Raw genomic sequence first — 19,014 nt, 5'->3', positions numbered from 1 at the left:
AAAACTGCGCGAAGATGAGGGGACAAGCAGATGCACGAAGGCGCACACAATCTTTGTGTGTGCGTCTTTGTGTCTCTTCTTGTCCCATCGTCTTCGCGCAGCTTTTTTAGCAGTCACTATGAACCGACCAGCCCAACATCGTCTTGCTTTCTCTTGATCTAGAGACATGTAAAAGTAATTTTATTGCTGCTAGTGGGGCCGGCATGGAGTGCAGTTCTTGTCGAACCACCACAATTCGAAAGCGTCCTATCTTGAGCAAGTCCTTATTCCTTTCTTCCTTCTTTCCTTCTGTATTTCTTTCTTTCCTTCCCGTTTTTGTTCACCATTTCTTTCCATTTTTCTTCGCTTGTTTCTCCTTTTGTTTCTTCCTTTCTTGCATTTCGTTCCTTCTCTCATATTTTTTTTTATTTCTGTCTTCGTTTCCATCTTTTTGTCGTTCTTCGTTTTCTTACTTATATTTTCCCTTCATTCTGCCTTACTTTTCTTGTTTCTTCATGTCTCTTCTGCTTTCTTTCTTTTTCCTCTTTTTGTCCTTGTTTTGTTTCTTCGAGTGTAAGAAGTACTGAGAGAATTGGATATTACGACAGCTCGAAATCCTAAGCGATAAAAACAAATGGAAATCAGTCAGGAAGGCTGTTTCCGTCTACTGAAAACTGACGATGTCTTTTTGTTTTGTTTTTCAGATGACGGCAAAATGGTAATAAATGAGCAAAATCGTTTTTTCTTTCATTTTTAATTCGTATCTTGAGCTCCTTAAAGCAGCACAAGTGAATCGCTTTCTTCAGAGAAATTGTTCTTATCACGGGGAACAAGAACGCCGGATCGACTTGACACTGATGAACTCAAAGCCGTGAAATATTGCTATACTCAGAAATCTCACCATTCCAGACTTCGCCGAGCAAACTGCTCTCTTCATCTGGCTCGGCTTAAAGTCCGTTTTTAAATCTCTTTGTCGAGCATCGATATTTAGAGGACGATAGAACACTGCCGTTTTGTGGTCATACACGCACTCACTAGCAACGCTATTTGTCAGTGTTCATGTCCGGCTCCATTCTTCCTCTCATTCTAGTTTCTTTTTCGGTGTTCTAGCAAAGAGAATTTCATTAATTTTGCTATTTGTCAGCCGGCCAATTTTTTTTTCTAAACATTCACAGTACTAAACGCAGGGAATGGCATTTCGTAAGCCAGAGTTGGGGTATCGACCGAATAGCAAATCCTCCGACTTGCATTTTATTGTTTGCGGTAACAAAGTATCAGCGCACAGGTTCTGTCGCCTCTAGGAAAAAGAACGTAATTTAGAAAAATTTGTTTCTTTTGAAGCTATAAGGTCCAAAAAAAAACTATCTGCGGTGGTCGCCATTAATGTCAACTTCGTTGTCAAATATCGTTGCCGACAAATCTGCGTTCAATCCGCAGCCATAGATAATATTATCCAGGTGTACATGAGTCAAAGGATTTGCAAAGTTTAGGCTGTGGGCGCCCTTCATACTGTGACATTTGAAGCCACGTGATTAGATGGTCTTGCAACAGGCACAATTATGTGAAAAAGAGGTTCGCGCGGTACACCTATTTCATTTCTCCGCCCCGGACAAAAGCAAGAGGTGTGCGAGTAGCTATATCCTTCTTCTAAGGAATCGATCTGCTGACGAGCAATCTTTGTTTCTACTGCGGCTTAACACCAGCAAGCAGAGCTTTTTCTGCGAGCACATGCATATCCTATCTGTCGGCGACATCACTGTTGCGACTCCAGCGCTGCCTTTACTCGCTGTCAGCAGCGTACCTACTGCAAGCAGATGGCATGAGGCTGCCATAATTCACGGAGGTATCTGGAGTGTGTCTGTCATTGAAAGACAGAACCGTGCATAATTTGTTTACCGCTGCAGCCTCTCACACTTTCATGGCACGGCGTTTACCTGTCTATCTCGAGAAGCGCGACAGTAGGGCTGTCCAGAATCGCCGCAACTAAAGACTAAGGTAAGAAGCAAGGGTCACTCGTACGCCCTTCAATCTGCCATGCGATAAGAATGATTTGTAAAGAGACAACAAAACCAAGGAGAGTTAGCACAGTTGGTTATAAAAAGCGATGCATGATGATTCCGGAGCAAACCAGTGCATTTCGCTGAGCAGGGGAAATTGGTCTACGGGGAAATCACAGCTTCGTATGGACCTTGAGACGTTAGCGATGACTTCGCTTTGCAGGCCGAATTCTGTCTGCTCATTCCCTATTTATGTCACCTAGATGTCGCTGCGCTCGTAACTCGGCACTCTACCGACTCGACGTCTTGTCCCGCTTCTTTTTGGACCATGGGGCGCCTAACTAATATCGGCCTATGACGACAGGGCTCTTGCGAAAGACAGTTTCGTGTTATAGCCCGCACGTAGGACCGGGAATATGACTCGTCGCATCAAGATACCTTTCGCGCGAAAGTCGCGTGAGAAAATTGCACCCAAGGAAGAAAATTCAGCAGGCAGGTTGAAATGGCCTGATTATAGATGCGTCTAAGCACGCTATGATGGGCCGCGCCGGTTAGCGAGACAAGCAGAAACTGCACTTCGTACTTTGACCTGCTGCAGGTGCCCAAGTAACGCGTGTTGCCGGGATAGTTGGTTTAGCATCTTGAAACTTGGAAAAACACCTTGACACAAATAAATTCACATACAAAAAAGAGAGGAGCAGAAAAATGACAGGCGCCAACTTCCAACTGTTTATTGCACCAGAAAAGCACATACATTTCTAGCCTCAGGCTACGCCAACGTTTTCACTCCACGTGGCTTATCGCAGCCCAGACTTGTCGCCTTGCACTATCATCTTTGCACAGAAATTTGTACTCGGCCGCATACAAATTAACTGAAGTGTCACTCACGCACTAGCCTGCCTTTTACTTCATGTGAAAGTCTTCCAATAAAAGCCTCCCCTGCTTGATCTTGCTTCTGCCTAGAATCCTCGCCTTTTCCAGTCGAGGTTCACACTTGCACGTGTTAACATGGCTGACCAAACTGGCATGTTTATCTTTATTACTTGCTACTTTTTTGTCATCTTCCCCAAGGTGTTTGTCGATGCATCTCCCCGTTTGCCCTATATAAGACATCCAACAGGTCAGGAGTATCTCGTACACCACTCCTTTCATACAGAGGATGAAGGTACGTTGATGTTTTATACTTCACTCAGGGCGCTCAGTGCAACAAATTCGCGATACAAGTTTGTTCAACTTGTGTGGGACTGAAAAAACCAGCTGTACCTTGTGTCTGTTAGCCACCTTCATATTGTGGGACACTTTGTGCACATAAGGCATAACTTCAGGTTTTACCGCAGGGCCCCCTTCAGGATACTTTCGACATGTGCAGCGTTTTTTTTTTTTAGGATGGTTTCACCGACGGCAGTCAACACAACCGAGAGGAAGCCAGCATGCAGAAGGCGATCAATCTGATTTGCTAGGCTATCGTGCATTTGGTGCGGACAGGGCTTTGAAAGCGAGGACTAAATTGCTTAAAGAGCCGATGGCGCGCTTCACAATTTTTGAACGCGCCGTATTGAAGGGCAGCAGTTCCTTGCTAGTACGGGGAATGTAACCCCAGCATAAATGGCGCTCCCGGAACGCTAAGCTTAAGTCTAAAAATTGCAGTTTTCTTTCACTTGGGAGCTCATGCGTAAAAACTAGGCCACAAACTTTGAGGTTAGAAACACTTAAAATCCTGGACACATTACCTTCAAAATAATTGGCAAACTCGGTGAATAAAGGAATAATAAAATTGTCAACATATTGAAGAATTTTGAAAACATGTCGTCCTAAAAACAACTCTTTAGTTCCTTGTTCAAAGCAGCTAAGAAAGCTTTACATAAAATAGGTGCGACACAGGAACCAATGCATATACCTTTTCTCTGTATAAGTAGGGCTGTTGATTAAAAACGATAAAAGTGACCTTACGATATTGCTCCAATATATTAAAAAAAAATTTCCACAGACATACCGGCAGCATCCAGGAAGGCAATTTCAGCCGTACCTTCAACACGCGAGAGAACAGAAGCCAGCACCGCAGCATGCGGGACGGAATTGTTGGCGCCTGTCCATTGTCTCCTCGTCTCTTTTGTGAATGTGAATTTATTTGCGCCAAGGAGTTTTCCGATGTTTCAAGATGCAGGTACCCGTCGCTGTTGTTCATGTTCTCTTTCATTTCAAAATGACAGCTGAGTTGCTCGTTGGCGCAGATGTTTGCTGCACACGCCAGTCTTCCTACGGTACGCGGAAGCCGTATTAACGACGACTCCGTGCCTTTTCTTCTTTCCCCACACTATTTGCATACAGCTTTCTACTTTCGGTGCTGACGGAAGGGGGGGGGGGGGGGGCCTCAGCCTTCTATTGATATAGAAGGTTCTACGCAGTGTGATGCTTGCCTTTGTGTGAAACAAGTGGTTTGTACTGCAATAAGCTAAAATAGAGGACATTTTTCAGTGTGAGCTTGTCTTTGGTACACCTTCGACAGAATGACACCACTACTTATTTTGGCTCGTGTCAAGGTGCTGTTGTGGATAGGCACCCAATGAGGGCTCCTCTCACGTTACGTGGTCTAGCAAGCCTTGGTTGTCATGTGCATTACAGCTGCCAATAAAACCCAGTAGCCGTGCACAAGCCTCGTGGATTATGAAAGAATTCAAGGTTCTGCCCTCGCTATTTTTGAGCTAATAGAAATTTGTTTTTCAGCTACACCCGTTTTTTGCGCTCATTATTATTTTACGATTTTCACGTGACGGATGACTGTCATTGCACTCGACGCTTCCATGGATAATTGGGAACATAAGTACCCGTCATTACCATACAGTGTTCTGCTAACCTAAACTTTGAGCGGTTATACTTAGAGATGCAGCTTGCAAACGTCAATGTCGCGACATGTTCAAACTGTAGCATCTTGCATGCAGTGTAAAAATACTGTTGACTGACAGTACAGATGCGTTCGTAGTTTAATGCGGCCCACCCGCCGAACAGAAATTCTCAGCGTCAACTGATAGTCTCCGCTCCACTTTATGCAAATCTGAAAACCTAGATTAATGTAAAGAAAATTCAAGCATGTTCACATTCAACCTCTGCCTCGTAGCAAACTGCAAGGAATGACTACAAGGCAGAGAGGGGAAGAAAAGAAACTGTTTTCACAAGAGATTTTTTTTGCGCGCGTATAAAAATTTGGTGAAAAGAATCACATATATCATGTGATGAACGTGGTGTTTTCAGCGCCACATAAGTTGGAGGGAGAGGGGGAACTGTGCCGAATGATGAGGAAGAGCCGTGATAACAGCTTTTCACTATCCTGTAACGCACAGAACAAGATGTGTGGAATGCACGTGTTCAAGGGTGTATGAGAGCTATTATGCAACAAAAAAATTATACAGGACAAACCGGACGGGCTTAAGGAACACCTTAGGTCCCTCTCTGAATCAAATTATTCCTGCCTAAAGGAGGGCTGTGGGGAATTAGCCGCCAAAAGAAGAATTTAATTTCGTCACAGAAATCCGACAACACGGAAGTTAATGGAGGCTTATTCTATTAGGAAAAGAAAAGCAGTGTGTGTTAGTCAGCCATCCTGTCTGTTAGTCAGCAAAGAAGTTGATTTCTTTGACCATACATAATAGGTTGTTGCTTTTTTTTCGGTGTTTTTTTTTGTTGCAAAGGATGTGATATACACGAATGATGTGGTTTTTAAAATCTACTCTTAGCATGTACGTGCGAGTTGTTTTTGGGTTTTGTTTTACTATCGGCTATAAATATGTGGATTTCTGACTAAAAATATGTAGTTCCCAGCCAGCGGTCGTCTGATTTGTTTACCTTTTCCGTCTGTCTTCCGTACGGCTGCGCTGTTCCACCCAATATGCCTGGGGATATTGTCGCATTCGAAAGAAGCTTCCCTGCGTAGATAGGGTGTCTGTGCAGGCAGACGGCCGGAGCAACAATATACCAGCAGTGCGAGAACACAGGATAGTTGGTATTGCATCTTTTCGTTGCTTGAAAGCACAGAGCTTAGGCGGTACTTCCAGGTGTTGTCTCTTTTCGCTCCTAATAGCTTTGTCTAAACTCAGCGCTTCAATAATGAAGATATGCAACTAAATACATAACACAGAGATAAGATGATCGCGCTACAAGGACGCTGGTGAGTTGGCGCTGTGTAAACTGCAACCGTCTAGGAGCCGAACGGCGTCTGCACAAAGAGACGCCGCAGCAACGGCGTCTGACCAGTGCCTCTAAGAAAGAAAAAACCTTGCCCGGTTGACCACACAACAGCATTATTTTAGAACACAAATCTAACACTGAGTTGGCTGAGCGGTTATGGGACTGACACAAAAAACGCGGGTTCGATCCCGGCCGCGGCGGCCGAATTTTGACGGAAGCGAAATTCTAGAGGTCCGTGTACTGTGCAATGTCAGTGCACGTTAAAAGACACCAGGTGGCTGAAATTTCCGGAGCCCTTAACTAAGGCGTCCCTCATAGGTTAAGTCACTTTGGGACGTTAAACACCCATAAAAAAATAACCGTGAGCCAAGCTACAAAGTACATAACTAAAAAAATGTTGAACAATGGCATATCAAAATATACAGAACAATTTGCGCCGGTAAGACATTTAAAAGCATGCTACCACGTTACTAATACCCTTTGTTTCAATTTTATCGCCCTACAAATAAGTGATATCACTTCGTACGCGAACCTGTTGGAATATTTCTTACTGAACGCTACTCCATTGTGTTTGTAAAGCGAATTGATTGTATTGTTAACTGTACAGTAACAATAAAGTTAACTATTAACTGTATCAACCAAGCAAGGTGCATGACGTAATACGAGGGATGCGGGGGCCTTTCCTTTCCAGGAGGCATTGACCTGGCACTGTGCGATCCCAAGTGGTTTCCGCAATGTCTGGCAGCAATCGAGATCAACGCAATTCCTCTTTCTTGAAAAAGATTTCTTTGGTTAGATGGCCTAATTAAATACTGGGTTAAACTGCGAGTAAAAAATTCGGCAGAAACACTTAAGACTGCTCACATGTGGGAACGTGACAGTATTACAGACAGTGTTGTGCTTCTTCGGCACTTGCGTATTTGCGCGGACAACCATATTTGACTTCGATTGGTGCCGATGACAAAGTTGTTGACGTTCATGGGTCACTGTTAATCGCGCCAGTACACACACAACCGGCCGCAGTGAAGTCTGAAAGGACGAAATAGTTCGCCGCAGGTAGTGCGCTCCACTGTCTGCGGCGTTTCCTGTGGCGCGAAATAGTGACACCGCCTATACACACACACGTGCGTATGACACCACCCGGAACTTTGTACGACGAGTGGTTGCATCGCAATTTTGATACGAAAGTTGGTTGTTGAAAACAGCAAATGGCGCCGCAATCCTCTCACATCTCGGTGTACACCTCTGCCGCGGCTTAAGGGAAGAGGCAAAAAGTCATGCAACTGCTGGTATTTTCTGCATCATCTGCGAGTACACACACAAATACACGCCGCCAGTTCTTCTCGTAATCGGACTAGTATTGCTATTGCATTAGAAAAATACTATCAGAAGGTACAAAACAGAAAACCAGAATCTGGGTAGAATTGTCTTTTTTTCCGTTCGCTTTTTTTTTCGCATCGTTCGAGCTTAGCATTTCATGCGTCTTTGGAACGGACGATGTGCCAACTGGTTCACCCTTCGAGGCGAAGTAGATTGGTCTCGGGTTTGGTATACGGGGAGCGAGACCTAGAGGACGCCTGTACTAAAAAGATTCCAAGAAGTTTCGGAGTCCCGCACATCCTGGAAAAACAAAAGAGAGAACGGGGCTGGTGCCACAATTCGAAATTCGCACCATGGGGAAACGCCGAAAGTTGTAGAATGCAGCTATAAAGCGCCTGTCTTTGGGATCAGCCGCATTGCCGCCGCCAGTGTAATCGATCAAAACCATTACTAAAAAAATAAGCAATAAATTAAACATTACCGCGATTGCAATGCCAACCCGCGGTGCCGCGAGCAGATAAGCTTAACTGGCAACTGCACGAGAGCACGAGACTATCGCCGCAGCCAATCACACCTCGCACTGTGCATCGCACATCATCGTAATAAATTAATACTGCTATCAGACTAATATATACATTCTGGCTCGTTCCGCGTTGCACATCGTCGTCCTCATCAACTCATACTATTATCAAACTAGTATCTTAGCCAGACGTGCCGAGTGCCCGCCAAAGCAAAACAAGGAGCATACATTGCCTGAAAGATCGACAGAGCTGCGCTCAAATTTCGCATTGGGATAGTCGTAATCGCCTTTGAAATTCTTTTAGTTTAGCTGTTATTCGTTTGTTTAGGCATATTGTGCTTCGTTGTCATCATAAGAGCAAAGGAGTTAACCGATACCATACACATTATAGCTTTTTCCTCTGGTGTATTGTGCATTATAAGAATGCGAACATGCTCACTTCATGCTGGACGAATGTATTGCGCACGTCATCAGCCCGAGTGTCTATCCTCCTGTTCGTATGACAATGTATGCGTAGAGAAGAGTCTTATTGCATAAATAAAGCCAGGGTTAGTCGAAAGCTGGTCCTGAAGTCACAAACAATTCACGTCGTAAGAGGTGTGTTTTCCTTGTAGGTTAGGCTTTTCAACCTAAGTGAGGTTATGGGGTTTTAACAGGAAAGATAAACACGTCTTCCCACATATAATCGCTGCTGACACTGTTCAAAACCGCCAGAACCCACCCCGTGATCGCGTACGCTACCGAGCGCACGCCGACCACGGCGGGCCTTGCTCTGAGGGAACAAAGATTTTTAGATTTGTGTTCGACTGTAGAAAAGGGACAGATGTGTTGTAAATACACACAACGGGCCGAAAAACCACTGCCGAACTATAAATCGCATCATTCAAAGGTAGTAAAAAGCGGAATTGTTGCTTCATCTTTGTCATCGGCGTTGTCAATATCCTGTCACCATGCTATGAAACAAAGCTTTGATGATCAGGCTAATGGGCTTAGGGATGCGGGTTATCCAGATGAGCTCACCACTTTGGGTTGCAATAAAATAGTTAAAAAGCTTAAAACCTCGACTTTGCCGCCTTCTTCACAGAAAGAACCGAAACGGAAAAAGTTCGCAGTCCTTCCCTATGTACACCGCCTGTCACATGGTCTTAAAAATGTGGCCCATAGGTATGACGTTGATGGTGTTCCTTCGGCACCAAATAAACTCAATAAAATTTGTTCAATTGTTTAAAATAAGGCTCGCAATTTTAATAAATCTTTAGCCTCTTGTGGCATTAAGGGACACTTTTGCCGTGCTCTGAGGGCGTAGTGTATAAAATATCTGTCCTGTGGTCAAATTTACATTGGTCAAACGGGACGATCTATTAGCACACGACTCAGAGAACATCTGAGCTCATTAGATTCTACCCGCTCCACTAATTTAGTTAATCATTGCCGAGAATGTCAATCATATTTTCCTTCCTTCTACTATAGTGACATATTGTATAAACACCCCGACCAATTGACCAGGGAAATCGCAGAAGCCTACCAAATGATAAAAAAACCAAGATTGTGCGTCAGCAAACCATCCCTGCTCCTGCGTGACAGTGAGGTTGCCTATATTGACCAAACATAGTGCACGCGCCTTGTGGTTTTAAAGCGAAAGCTTTATTGGCCGCAAACTCGCGATTTCGCCGTGGCGGTACTCCATCGAGGCACGTGAGGTCACAACGCGCGCCTCGCCGCGGATGGTTACGGCGCTTCACGCGCTCGCCGCGCCATCTGGCATGACGTCACACCGCGGCCGCCGTTTGGTAGGACGTGACACCGCGTTCTTCGCCGTTGCGCTCGCCTCCGCTCGCTTCGACAGCTGCGTCGCATGCGTGATAAGATGTCACAGGATTGAAAAGGAGAGCTGGCGTGCGCCGCAAACCACAGTTGAGGCGACAGCATGGACGGCGACAATTCTGATAAGCTGGAGGAGGACTGGAATCGACAGTGGAACGAGATGAAGAAGAAACGAATCGCTTAGGAAACAGACGAGCAGCGCGCCGAACGACTGGCTAAACGCCGCTGCGAGACAGGCACGTTTAACGTCCAGTGTCTCGACCGCTAGCAGCAGTGACAGCAGCCGAAGGAGAGACCGGAGACCTGCTTCACTGGAGACGGCCCGTGATGAACGATGGAATGCCGATGGAACGATGGAAAGTCTTCAGCGGTGGGCTCAAGAAACCAAAGAACAACGTGCCGTTAGCCTAGAGAACAGGCGTAAGAGTTACGCGACCCCTTCAATCCTTGGATAGCCTCGGAGCTGAAATCAAACATGGACCTACAGGTCATACTGGACGTTTATGCCTGTGCTTCATACGTTGTGGAATATGGGAACAAGGCCAACCGGGGAGTTTCACACTTGCTTTCGCTATATATATATCCTGGCATAGCCGAGCTAAGCCACTGCCATTTTTGTTGTTCGGGTGTTGCCTGTTCCCTTATATTTGCCTGTTTCCTGTGATTAAACTTTAGTTGATAGTACTCAGCGCTTGTCTCGTGTTTTCCACCCTTTGTCCCCGTTTTTCGCGCTGTTATCTTTAAAACTGTATCAAGTTCCCGGGTTCGAACCAGACCGCGGCGGCTGCGTTTTTATGGAGGAAAAACGCTAAGGCGCCCGTGTGCTGTGCGATGTCAATGCACGTTAAAGATCCCCAGGAGGTCGAAATTATTCCGGAGCCCTCCACTACGGCACCTATTTCTTCCTTTCTTCTTTCACTTCCTCCCTTATCCCTTCCCATACGGCGCGGTTTAGGTGTCCTACGATATATGAGACAGATACTGCGCCATTTCCTTTCCCCAGAAACCAATTATTATTATTATTATTGACTCACCCGCCTAGCTATCGTGTTGAACAAAGGAACGACACTGACTGACACAAACAGGCATGTATTGCTACAACAACGATAACGCCAGTTAGCAACAAAATACGCTAAGGGATCGAGGTCGTCTGACTCACCGGCAAGGTTACGAGGGAATGTTCGCCCACGCTAGGGCATGGGATATTCCTAGGCCAGGCGGGGCGAGAAGCGGGAGAACATTCTCCCCACGAGGCCTCGCCCGCTGGCGGAGAGCGGAGCGCTGCGGGCGACACGTCCGCTCGCGACGAACGTCCTAGCCCAAGAGCGTGACGCTGTCTCCCGCGCGCGCACAGCAAGCCGTCTGTCTGTGGCGCCCTCCCTTGTTAGTTGCGGCAACTAACCAGGGAATGCGCCCCGCTCTTGAAGCGATGCTGTTGCTCAGGGTGCATCGCGTGAAAGCAAAAGCAAAGGAGACGCGGGGCGCGTCCCCACAAGGTTTATTGTGTTCACATTGACGTGTGACTAGAGTGTCACAGGTCCACAATTTGAGATACAAAGCAAAGCGGTTCTTCATTCCCTTTCTGACTTTCCTTCTGCCTTTCGACTTAAATGTGCTTGCGAGGAGCAGCAGAGGTTTACTCAATCGCACTCTTAAGCTAGTCTCTGAAGCATCCAGAGATCTTTTAATGTAGCTTAGGCTAGCAAACATCCATGGTGTCGTAGATGTGAGCGCCGGTTGCACAAGAGTGCACCTTCATTGTACTTTTTGCAAATGGTGATTACAGACGGGTGTGAGAAAAACACCTTTTTTTTAAACAATCCCTTTGCAGCGACTGCAAAGCCTCAGTCATAAAATTTTGCAGTCTGGTTTATTCTTGCTGTGCGTAGATTAAACGTTCCTTACTTCTGTTAACCATTTCCACTTTAATGCACTCCTCTTGTACAGTGAAGAAAAAGTCTTGAGAAATGGGAGTGGCCTTAACTTGATAATTTTTGTTTGTGTGTGTGTAATCGCATTGACAGCGTTTGTTTCCTTAAAATGTTAAGAAGTGCAATAAAACTGGTAATAACGGAGCTTTGGCGCATCTTTAAAGGTTTCTTTCTGATGAGCTCATCTTGCCACATTTTATGCATTTGTATTCGTTCTGTTTTCTTCTCCCCGGAATATTTTGTTTGACCTGATTCCTTCCGTCGCCATTTTCAGAAATTCTACTTCGTCAAGGACAAATTGTGCTTCCGTTTTACTCATGTCGCGCTTGGCATTGTGCTAATAAATTATCAACCATTTGTTATAGCAGAACGCATAGCCGTAGATTTTCACTGGGCAGCCATTAAATGGCGACAGGTGGCACAACTGGCCGGGAATAAAGTATGTTCCAGAAACGCTCGAGTGCCTCAGCTGCTGTCGGTGGCATTCTGTAGAAGGCAATTAGTTGCAAATCAACATATCACCGCGTGTCTTTTTTTCTCCCCTTTCTGTATTGTTTTTCCCTGTTGCCGTGTCAGTCACATCTCGGTCAATCTTTCCTCTGCGGCTTTGCGTCGCTCGCAGATCTTTTACAACGCTAATTCTGCGACGGGCACGCAATATGCCGACTTAGTGGCTGTTTCTAGCCTATTATTTGTCTATTGCTCTCGCTGGGTCAGTTCTCAATACATGACAGATCGAAGCAACGAGTGACGTAGCTATGTACTTCCTACGCATCTGTATAGCATTTCACGTGGATGAAATTTCAGTTGGACGTTCAGGAGCGTGTTGTTTGCCTTTTCATCCATTACTCAACCCCGCCACCGCATGTCGCATTTCTTATATTACAAGTGCGGAGTTTTCCACCACGGGCACTGTCAAGCGTAAAACACTGCTTAATAAGGCGAGTTTGAAAAGATAGCTTACCTTTGCGACATCTTTCATCATCTGAACAAATTAGGAAACACGCTGGAGGGCAGGAACTGCGCACCGTGGGAGGAAGGTGATAACACAGTACTTTTCCTCTCCCTTTCGGCGGCATAGTCCCCACTATCCGTGAGGTGTTTTCAATAAATTTTCAACTAGTTACACCAGTCAATTGCTTCAGAAAGTTTATAGCACATAAGGTTCACCCTATCGTTCTTATGGTCTGGCTTTGTTATGCTGAAGAGTGTGGAAGACCGTGTTTTAGCTAAGACTAGCTACGCATAAAATTATTGAAGGAGTAATGGAACGCTCTAGGAAATTTCGATAAGTGGCATGCGAAAAACATACTCCTAAATATAACCGATGTTATTGTTTCAAGATTTAACTGAAACGCCAAAGAGAGCAGCCCCTAGTGCCCCTTAACAAATAGATCGGTGAAGCTGGATTAACACTTCTCCGGAAGAAGCCATCTTGATGAAAATACGTGAAACATAATCCCTGCTCTCGGAATTACGACTGGCATCGAAAAATTTGGGGCCTCCCTTATTGAAATACCACTGTGTTCAACAAGAGTTTTCTTTGCATTGTCCTAAATTTGAAACACAATATTACATGCAATTACATAACCTCAGAAAAAAAAAGGCACGGAAAGAAAATCTGGTTAAAACACGAGTGTAGGAATTAATCCCAACTCACCTTTAAAAAAAAAGCGCACAAAGGCAGGTTCAAGAATTTGATATTTAATGTTGCGTTGAAGATGTAGCAGCGAAATGATGAGCAACAATAAATAACGCATGAAACCACCGCTCTTTGGCGCGTATATTAGGTTAGGAGGGCGCAAGCGTTAAGTACGTGCACACAAAAAATATGGGTCCGATCACCATATTCGCTACAAGCTGCTTCTTTCCAATGCTTTCTCTTTTGCAGTATCCGCAAAAAGGTGTCGCATCACTTCAGCAGTCGCCGAAGTCAGTAGCTATTCCTGCATGATTAAAAAAATGAGATGGAAGCAGTGTAAATTTATTGTTGCCTTTTGCATAGAAAAAGCAAGCCACAATTAATACAAGCGCAACCATTCGAGGAGCGACTTTCAACTCTGTTTGGCTAGATTTCTTTTGATATCCACGTGAAGCGTATATGCATATACCCGTTATTGAGCCATATGAATGTACAGCAGTGTCAGAAAGCAAGTAATTCAAAATTTCCGAGCTACTGTGGTCGATTACACTGCCGCGGGTAGAATGTGACATCCCGCGGAATTTGCGCACGGCTTGCAGTGACGCGAACCAAACCTGACACTGAAAAAATTGCTCGTAAATAACCTGCCATGCCGCTTTCAGACTTTCTGAGTGCATTTACAAGGTTACCGCGCTTGACCAGACCATTAAGTTGGAAAACACTCCCATGTTAAGCTATGCATCTTCACATCTGTTAAAATAGAACGCCTGCTCATTGACTCACACGTCAAGCCCTTATACGGAACAATCGTCCCCCATTCTAGTCCATAAAGTTGATCGACTGATCTCATTTTTCTGACTGCGACCACATGTCAGGACGTGCTTTCTTTCATTTTTGGTTGAAAAAGTTGTGTGTATAACTTCTAGAATTATTGTCACATTGAGTGTCTGACCCAAATTTACGTTGCTTGCTGTTTGTCCACCCGTTTGCACTCAGTGCCCATCCGTTTGGGCACCCGTTTCAGCATACACTACTAGTAGTATCCCTTCGCCTGCTCCGTCCAGTCTAAGCGAAGTTTTCCCTTGTAGATCTTGCATCAATAAGCCCTGTTGTTAACATTGCTAGCAGCGAACTTATCTCTCATAAAGGAGCCTGACAGCATCAAAATTATAAAAGTATAGGCACGCAGAAAAGTAGCAGTTTGTGCCATGACCTGTATCGGCATCTCTGAGCAGCACTACAGGATGCTGGACATGCTGAGCGAACTTTTAAAGTTCGGGTCTTGAAGTCCTGAACATTTAAAATTTGACTTCATAGCACGAAGCACACAAATTTAGAGCTATAATCGTGATACCGCTCACCTTGCTGTATTATGCAGCACAACTACTACTTAGCAGCTGCTGTGTCTCTTCATTCTGTGCTAGGAGACGTTGGCGGCTTGACAAAGGTAGCCACAACAAGGCCGGCAGAAAGGATTAGGTCGAGCCCTGCACTTGGCCACCACACTGAAGAGCACCATGCTGGTATAATTCTGGTTGAGAAGCACCAACTTCATCTTTCTAGCTGCTTTTCGGTGGACCCCCGTTTAGATTGTCGGTATTTTCTGCATCAGAATGACTATACGGCCTCTCTGTTGCAATGATGAAGGTGCCCTGCAAAGCAAAGCAACAGTCACCAGTATCGAATGAAAGTTAGGAGGTGAGCTTCCAAAAATAAGTTCAAAGTTTGTTTAAGAACAAAATCGTAATTGCAATAAACCAGCAAATAATATCGCAAGTTGGCGAAACGTAGGAAGGGCCCTAGAGTTCTTTTCTGTGAGCCTGTCTAACTAGGCTTTGGCAGTCCCTCTAAAAGTCTCTTTAACACTTTCGTCTTTTTATTCGTTCATGTTTACAAGCTGCGTAACGTTATTTTTTTTTAGTTCTTCCTTAGTGGATTTGCAACCCTACTACGAAAGCGCTGAATTAAAATAAATAAATAAATAAATAAATAAATAAATAAATAAATAAATAAATAAATAAATAAATAAATAAATAAACAGTCATATCAGCGCTGACACGAGATTCAACAACTACAGAAACGCATTTATTGTTGTGAGATGCTGAATGCATCGATAGCTCTGTTATTATTCCTGGTGATGCTTTTACATCGTCCCAAGCATTTCCCTAACTTCACGAATTACCATTATTTCTCTGCCCTTAATCTTCCTCTTAAGCTTCCGTATAGAAACATATTTATTCCGTTGAGGCAATCTTTGTCTTTGCGTCTTCTTTTTCTAACCTCACCCGGGTAGCACAGATAGGGAGCACAATCGAATCATCCTTCCTTAGTTCGGCAAATGTAGGCAGCCCACAGAGTTTACTACATGTGGTCTAAGGTGAGTGGACAATCTGTGCTCCCCTAATGGGCCCGCCTCGGGCCAGTGTAAGCAGCCCATGCCTCATCAACTAATATCTATCTCCTAAGTCAGGCCGATCCTTTCACACCGCCCACTTGAAACTTTCTAGTGCGGATTTCCTCCGGAAACCGGAGGAAACCGACACGACTTTCAATAAGAAGTCAAAACCCAGCTTTAGTGTGAGCAGCCTATATAGCTTACACTAATGAATATGCTGACACAAGGTTGGAACTCCATTTGTTCAAGAGTGGGGCACGCTGAGAGCCCACACGTAGTTTACTACTTGGCCTCACGTCGGCCCGAAGTAGATCGAACGTCGGGCCAATAATAGCAGCCTGCAGGGGCTAGTGTCATGGATCTTCGTCAGGCCTTTTGACCAGCCTACACGGGCTGCCTAATAGGCCCCTTGCTGGAGGGATATAGGCAGTCGACCTATAATTTTACGCACCTTAATAGGTGCTATGATTGCTTGCTCCCTATGTGAGCTCTTCTTACTTTGAATGCTTACTGGGACACGCTTTTAATTATTATATATGCTCTCCATTCCAGTGCATATTTAATGTTAGCCAATGAGATAATTCGCAAAGTGTAGGATGCAGGCTTTCCAGCTTGTTCAGAACAAGCCTCATTATGGTGTTGTCATGGTGGTCCCATTGTGGCTTGCAAAGGTTTTCCTGCGCTGCGCCTACACTTGAGTTAACTCGTACATTCTCCATAGAGGGCCGGTGTAGAATTATGCGGCCTCCCCACCCAACAGCCCACATGGGACCCACTGGGGCGGAACGTCGGCTACTTGGGTATTCTCTATATACCCACTGCGATCGTATGGCGACAGCTTACTGAAAAGTCGCCAGTATTGAAGCAGATACTTGTGTTAAATTCATTGTGATAGCTACGTTATGGACATCGCGTGTCCAAGCAGTCGATGTGCACTTACCAAAGAAGTGTGAGTCCCTTGTTGCCTATATTTATCTCCTTAAAATGGGCGGCGCTGATCATACGAAGAGAGCCTGGCGAACGCGCTCAGCGCTGTGCAACTTGGAACGCGTGGAGGTTGCCGTTTTGGTTAGATTCTGCGACGGTCTAGTGCATTTGACGTTTACCAATGCGTGGCAGATCCGGCATCGTGCCCTTTATCACCTCGAAGATCGTTTCCTTATAAAGAGCTCTGAGCACCATGAGACCTGCACGAGATGGAATAAGATGCACAGGGTTCAAGCAAGGTTTCTTGAAATGTAATAAGGATAGCTGAATTCATCGGTCTGGTTCACATGCGTTTTCGTTTCTTTACATTGTTCAGGCGACTTCGATTCTTAGAAACTTTGTAGTGATTATGTTGTTGTTTATGTACACTGCGTTTTGATAACAGCGTACTTTTTTCATCACATGTATGACGCACTGATATCGCCATTTATATGCATCATTTCTGCGCAAAACATGACGCTTCACTTAGTGTTCTTTTTGTATATATTTATTAATACTACTGAACTGTATTTAAGGGGGTCGGGCTTCGTCAACCTGCTCATGTACAGCTTTTTTTCTGGCGTCTCCTTTCTTCATTTTGAAGAGAAATAAAATTTGATTTGATTTAATTTGTATTGTGCCCCTATATTACCGTCGCTTGTTTACTACTTCTGTTTACAGTGCGCGTACTAAGTTCCAGAAGGGTTCTTTGACAGGAACGAACTCTGAATGGTAAGCAAGCTTCACGTCATTTTGACTGAAGAATTTATTACCTAATATTAACAATCAATGTAAAATATGTAGCTGTCTTTAGGAATGGTATGTCTGTGGTTGTGCGTCAGGCCAATTTTGGCGAGGAAGCGCACACGTTTCTGCCTCGCTATGTAACAATACTTGATAAGAAACAAACATACCTTCTCCTGATACTCTCCTGAAGTTCCTACGGAGTGTCAGTGAGTACGACGATCTCTCGGGAGACGAAACACTGTCACAAACATCACTTGACACTAGAGGAGAGCAGTTTGCAACTTGTCTATTTGCACACGTCTCCCTGAGGAAGCTCATAGTATTTTTCGACACACACTGCAAATGTCCGGAAGTGAGCGACGCATCAGTGGGCGCCCGGATCTGTTGAGGGGCGTCACAACCACGAGCCGGATGGAGTTCGAAGCGAGTCGCTTCACACACGTCTCTGAGCGAGGCGCAGTCTTCACAATTGGTTTCGCACAGGCAACCCCGAACCGAGCAGGTGCGCCGCATTTTTCTTCAGGCGATGGTCCTGCGACAGCGTCTGTTCCCTCGCACCAATACTAACGAAGGAATAAACGGGAGACACGGATCGCCGAGGCCATCTGGGGCGCTCTCCGCGGGCACCTGCGCGGGGACGGCGTCAGTTCCAGACCTCGTCTTCCAGAATGGTGTCACCGTTGCGGGCGCAGGCGTACTTCTTGACGGAGCCGTTGTTGGGATTGAGGGAATCGCCGACTGATGACACGTGTGTGGACACGGACATGCGGGTCATGGCCATGCTTTGGCTCCTACGGCTCGAGAAGCCCCGCTGCAGGCGGTAGCGGCCGTAGGAACGCCGAAGTAGGTACAGTACCTGCAGGAAGTGGAGAGGGAGAAGGATGGGCAGTAATTGCAGGCACTTGTGCTATGTGCTTCCTATTAAGGCGAATGACTTCTTGGCGTGAGATGCATGCTTACGGAACGTTAGAGAGTTCTCGCAGTCTAAAGCGAAAAAGAACTCAACCCGAAACTGGGGTGCTAGAGCGTAGGCTATATAGGCGAGTGAGGTAATCTGGAGTAGGAGAACTCAATCCAACGCGCATAGCCAAATCGGTGCCATGCATAAAGACGTACATTCAGAACGTCCGCAAATACAGCACATTCCGAAGCAGTTGGGTAAGCAGCTGGCTACGAGACCGATGTGGTTTCACTCAAGCCCCACATTGCTCTGTAGTGACTCGGTTCTTCTCCAATGCTGAATTCAACAGTCTGTGTGATTTTCAGAGGCTTCCATGCAATAGAGGCCTAGTGTGGTGTTGTGGTTGGAAAAGCCAGTCACGTCGTCATGTGGCCTTTTCTCGGTGGTGTTTGCTGATTTCTTCCCCCTTAACAGGTAGTAAGCTGCACAATCGTACCTTAAGCTTTCGCTGTTATGTTTTTACGCTACGCTTTTCTGCACTATGTTTCAATTTCGCGGTACTGTGCTGCCAGTGTGCTGTTGCTTGGCAGTGCTGCTTTGTGAGTGTTGT

The 19,014-nt window shown here is 45.4% G+C and overlaps 1 protein-coding gene across 6 annotated transcripts in view; it reads right to left on the bottom strand.

The window, feature by feature from the left end:
* Positions 1 to 13,441: 13,441 nt before the first annotated feature.
* LOC144125147 (calcitonin gene-related peptide type 1 receptor-like) overlaps positions 13,442 to 19,014 on the bottom strand; it is a 309,750-nt gene continuing 304,177 nt past the window's right edge. For all 6 annotated transcript variants that reach the window (XM_077658271.1, XM_077658268.1, XM_077658270.1 and 3 more), the window contains 4 exons: positions 17,671 to 18,359; positions 16,731 to 16,977; positions 14,757 to 15,047; positions 13,442 to 13,699 (listed from right to left, as the gene is read on the bottom strand). Coding sequence is in view for 3 of the 6 variants with exons in the window: in XM_077658268.1 (XP_077514394.1) it covers positions 18,147 to 18,359 (213 nt within the window). In the remaining 3 variants the exon portion in view is untranslated. The remainder of the gene's footprint in view (positions 13,700 to 14,756; positions 15,048 to 16,730; positions 16,978 to 17,670; positions 18,360 to 19,014) is intronic.

Source organism: Amblyomma americanum, chromosome 3, assembly GCF_052857255.1.
Source record: "Amblyomma americanum isolate KBUSLIRL-KWMA chromosome 3, ASM5285725v1, whole genome shotgun sequence".
Taxonomy (NCBI): Eukaryota; Metazoa; Arthropoda; class Arachnida; order Ixodida; family Ixodidae; genus Amblyomma; species Amblyomma americanum.
Note: the sequence above shows the minus strand (reverse complement) of the source record. Positions and strands in the feature narration are given on the sequence as shown.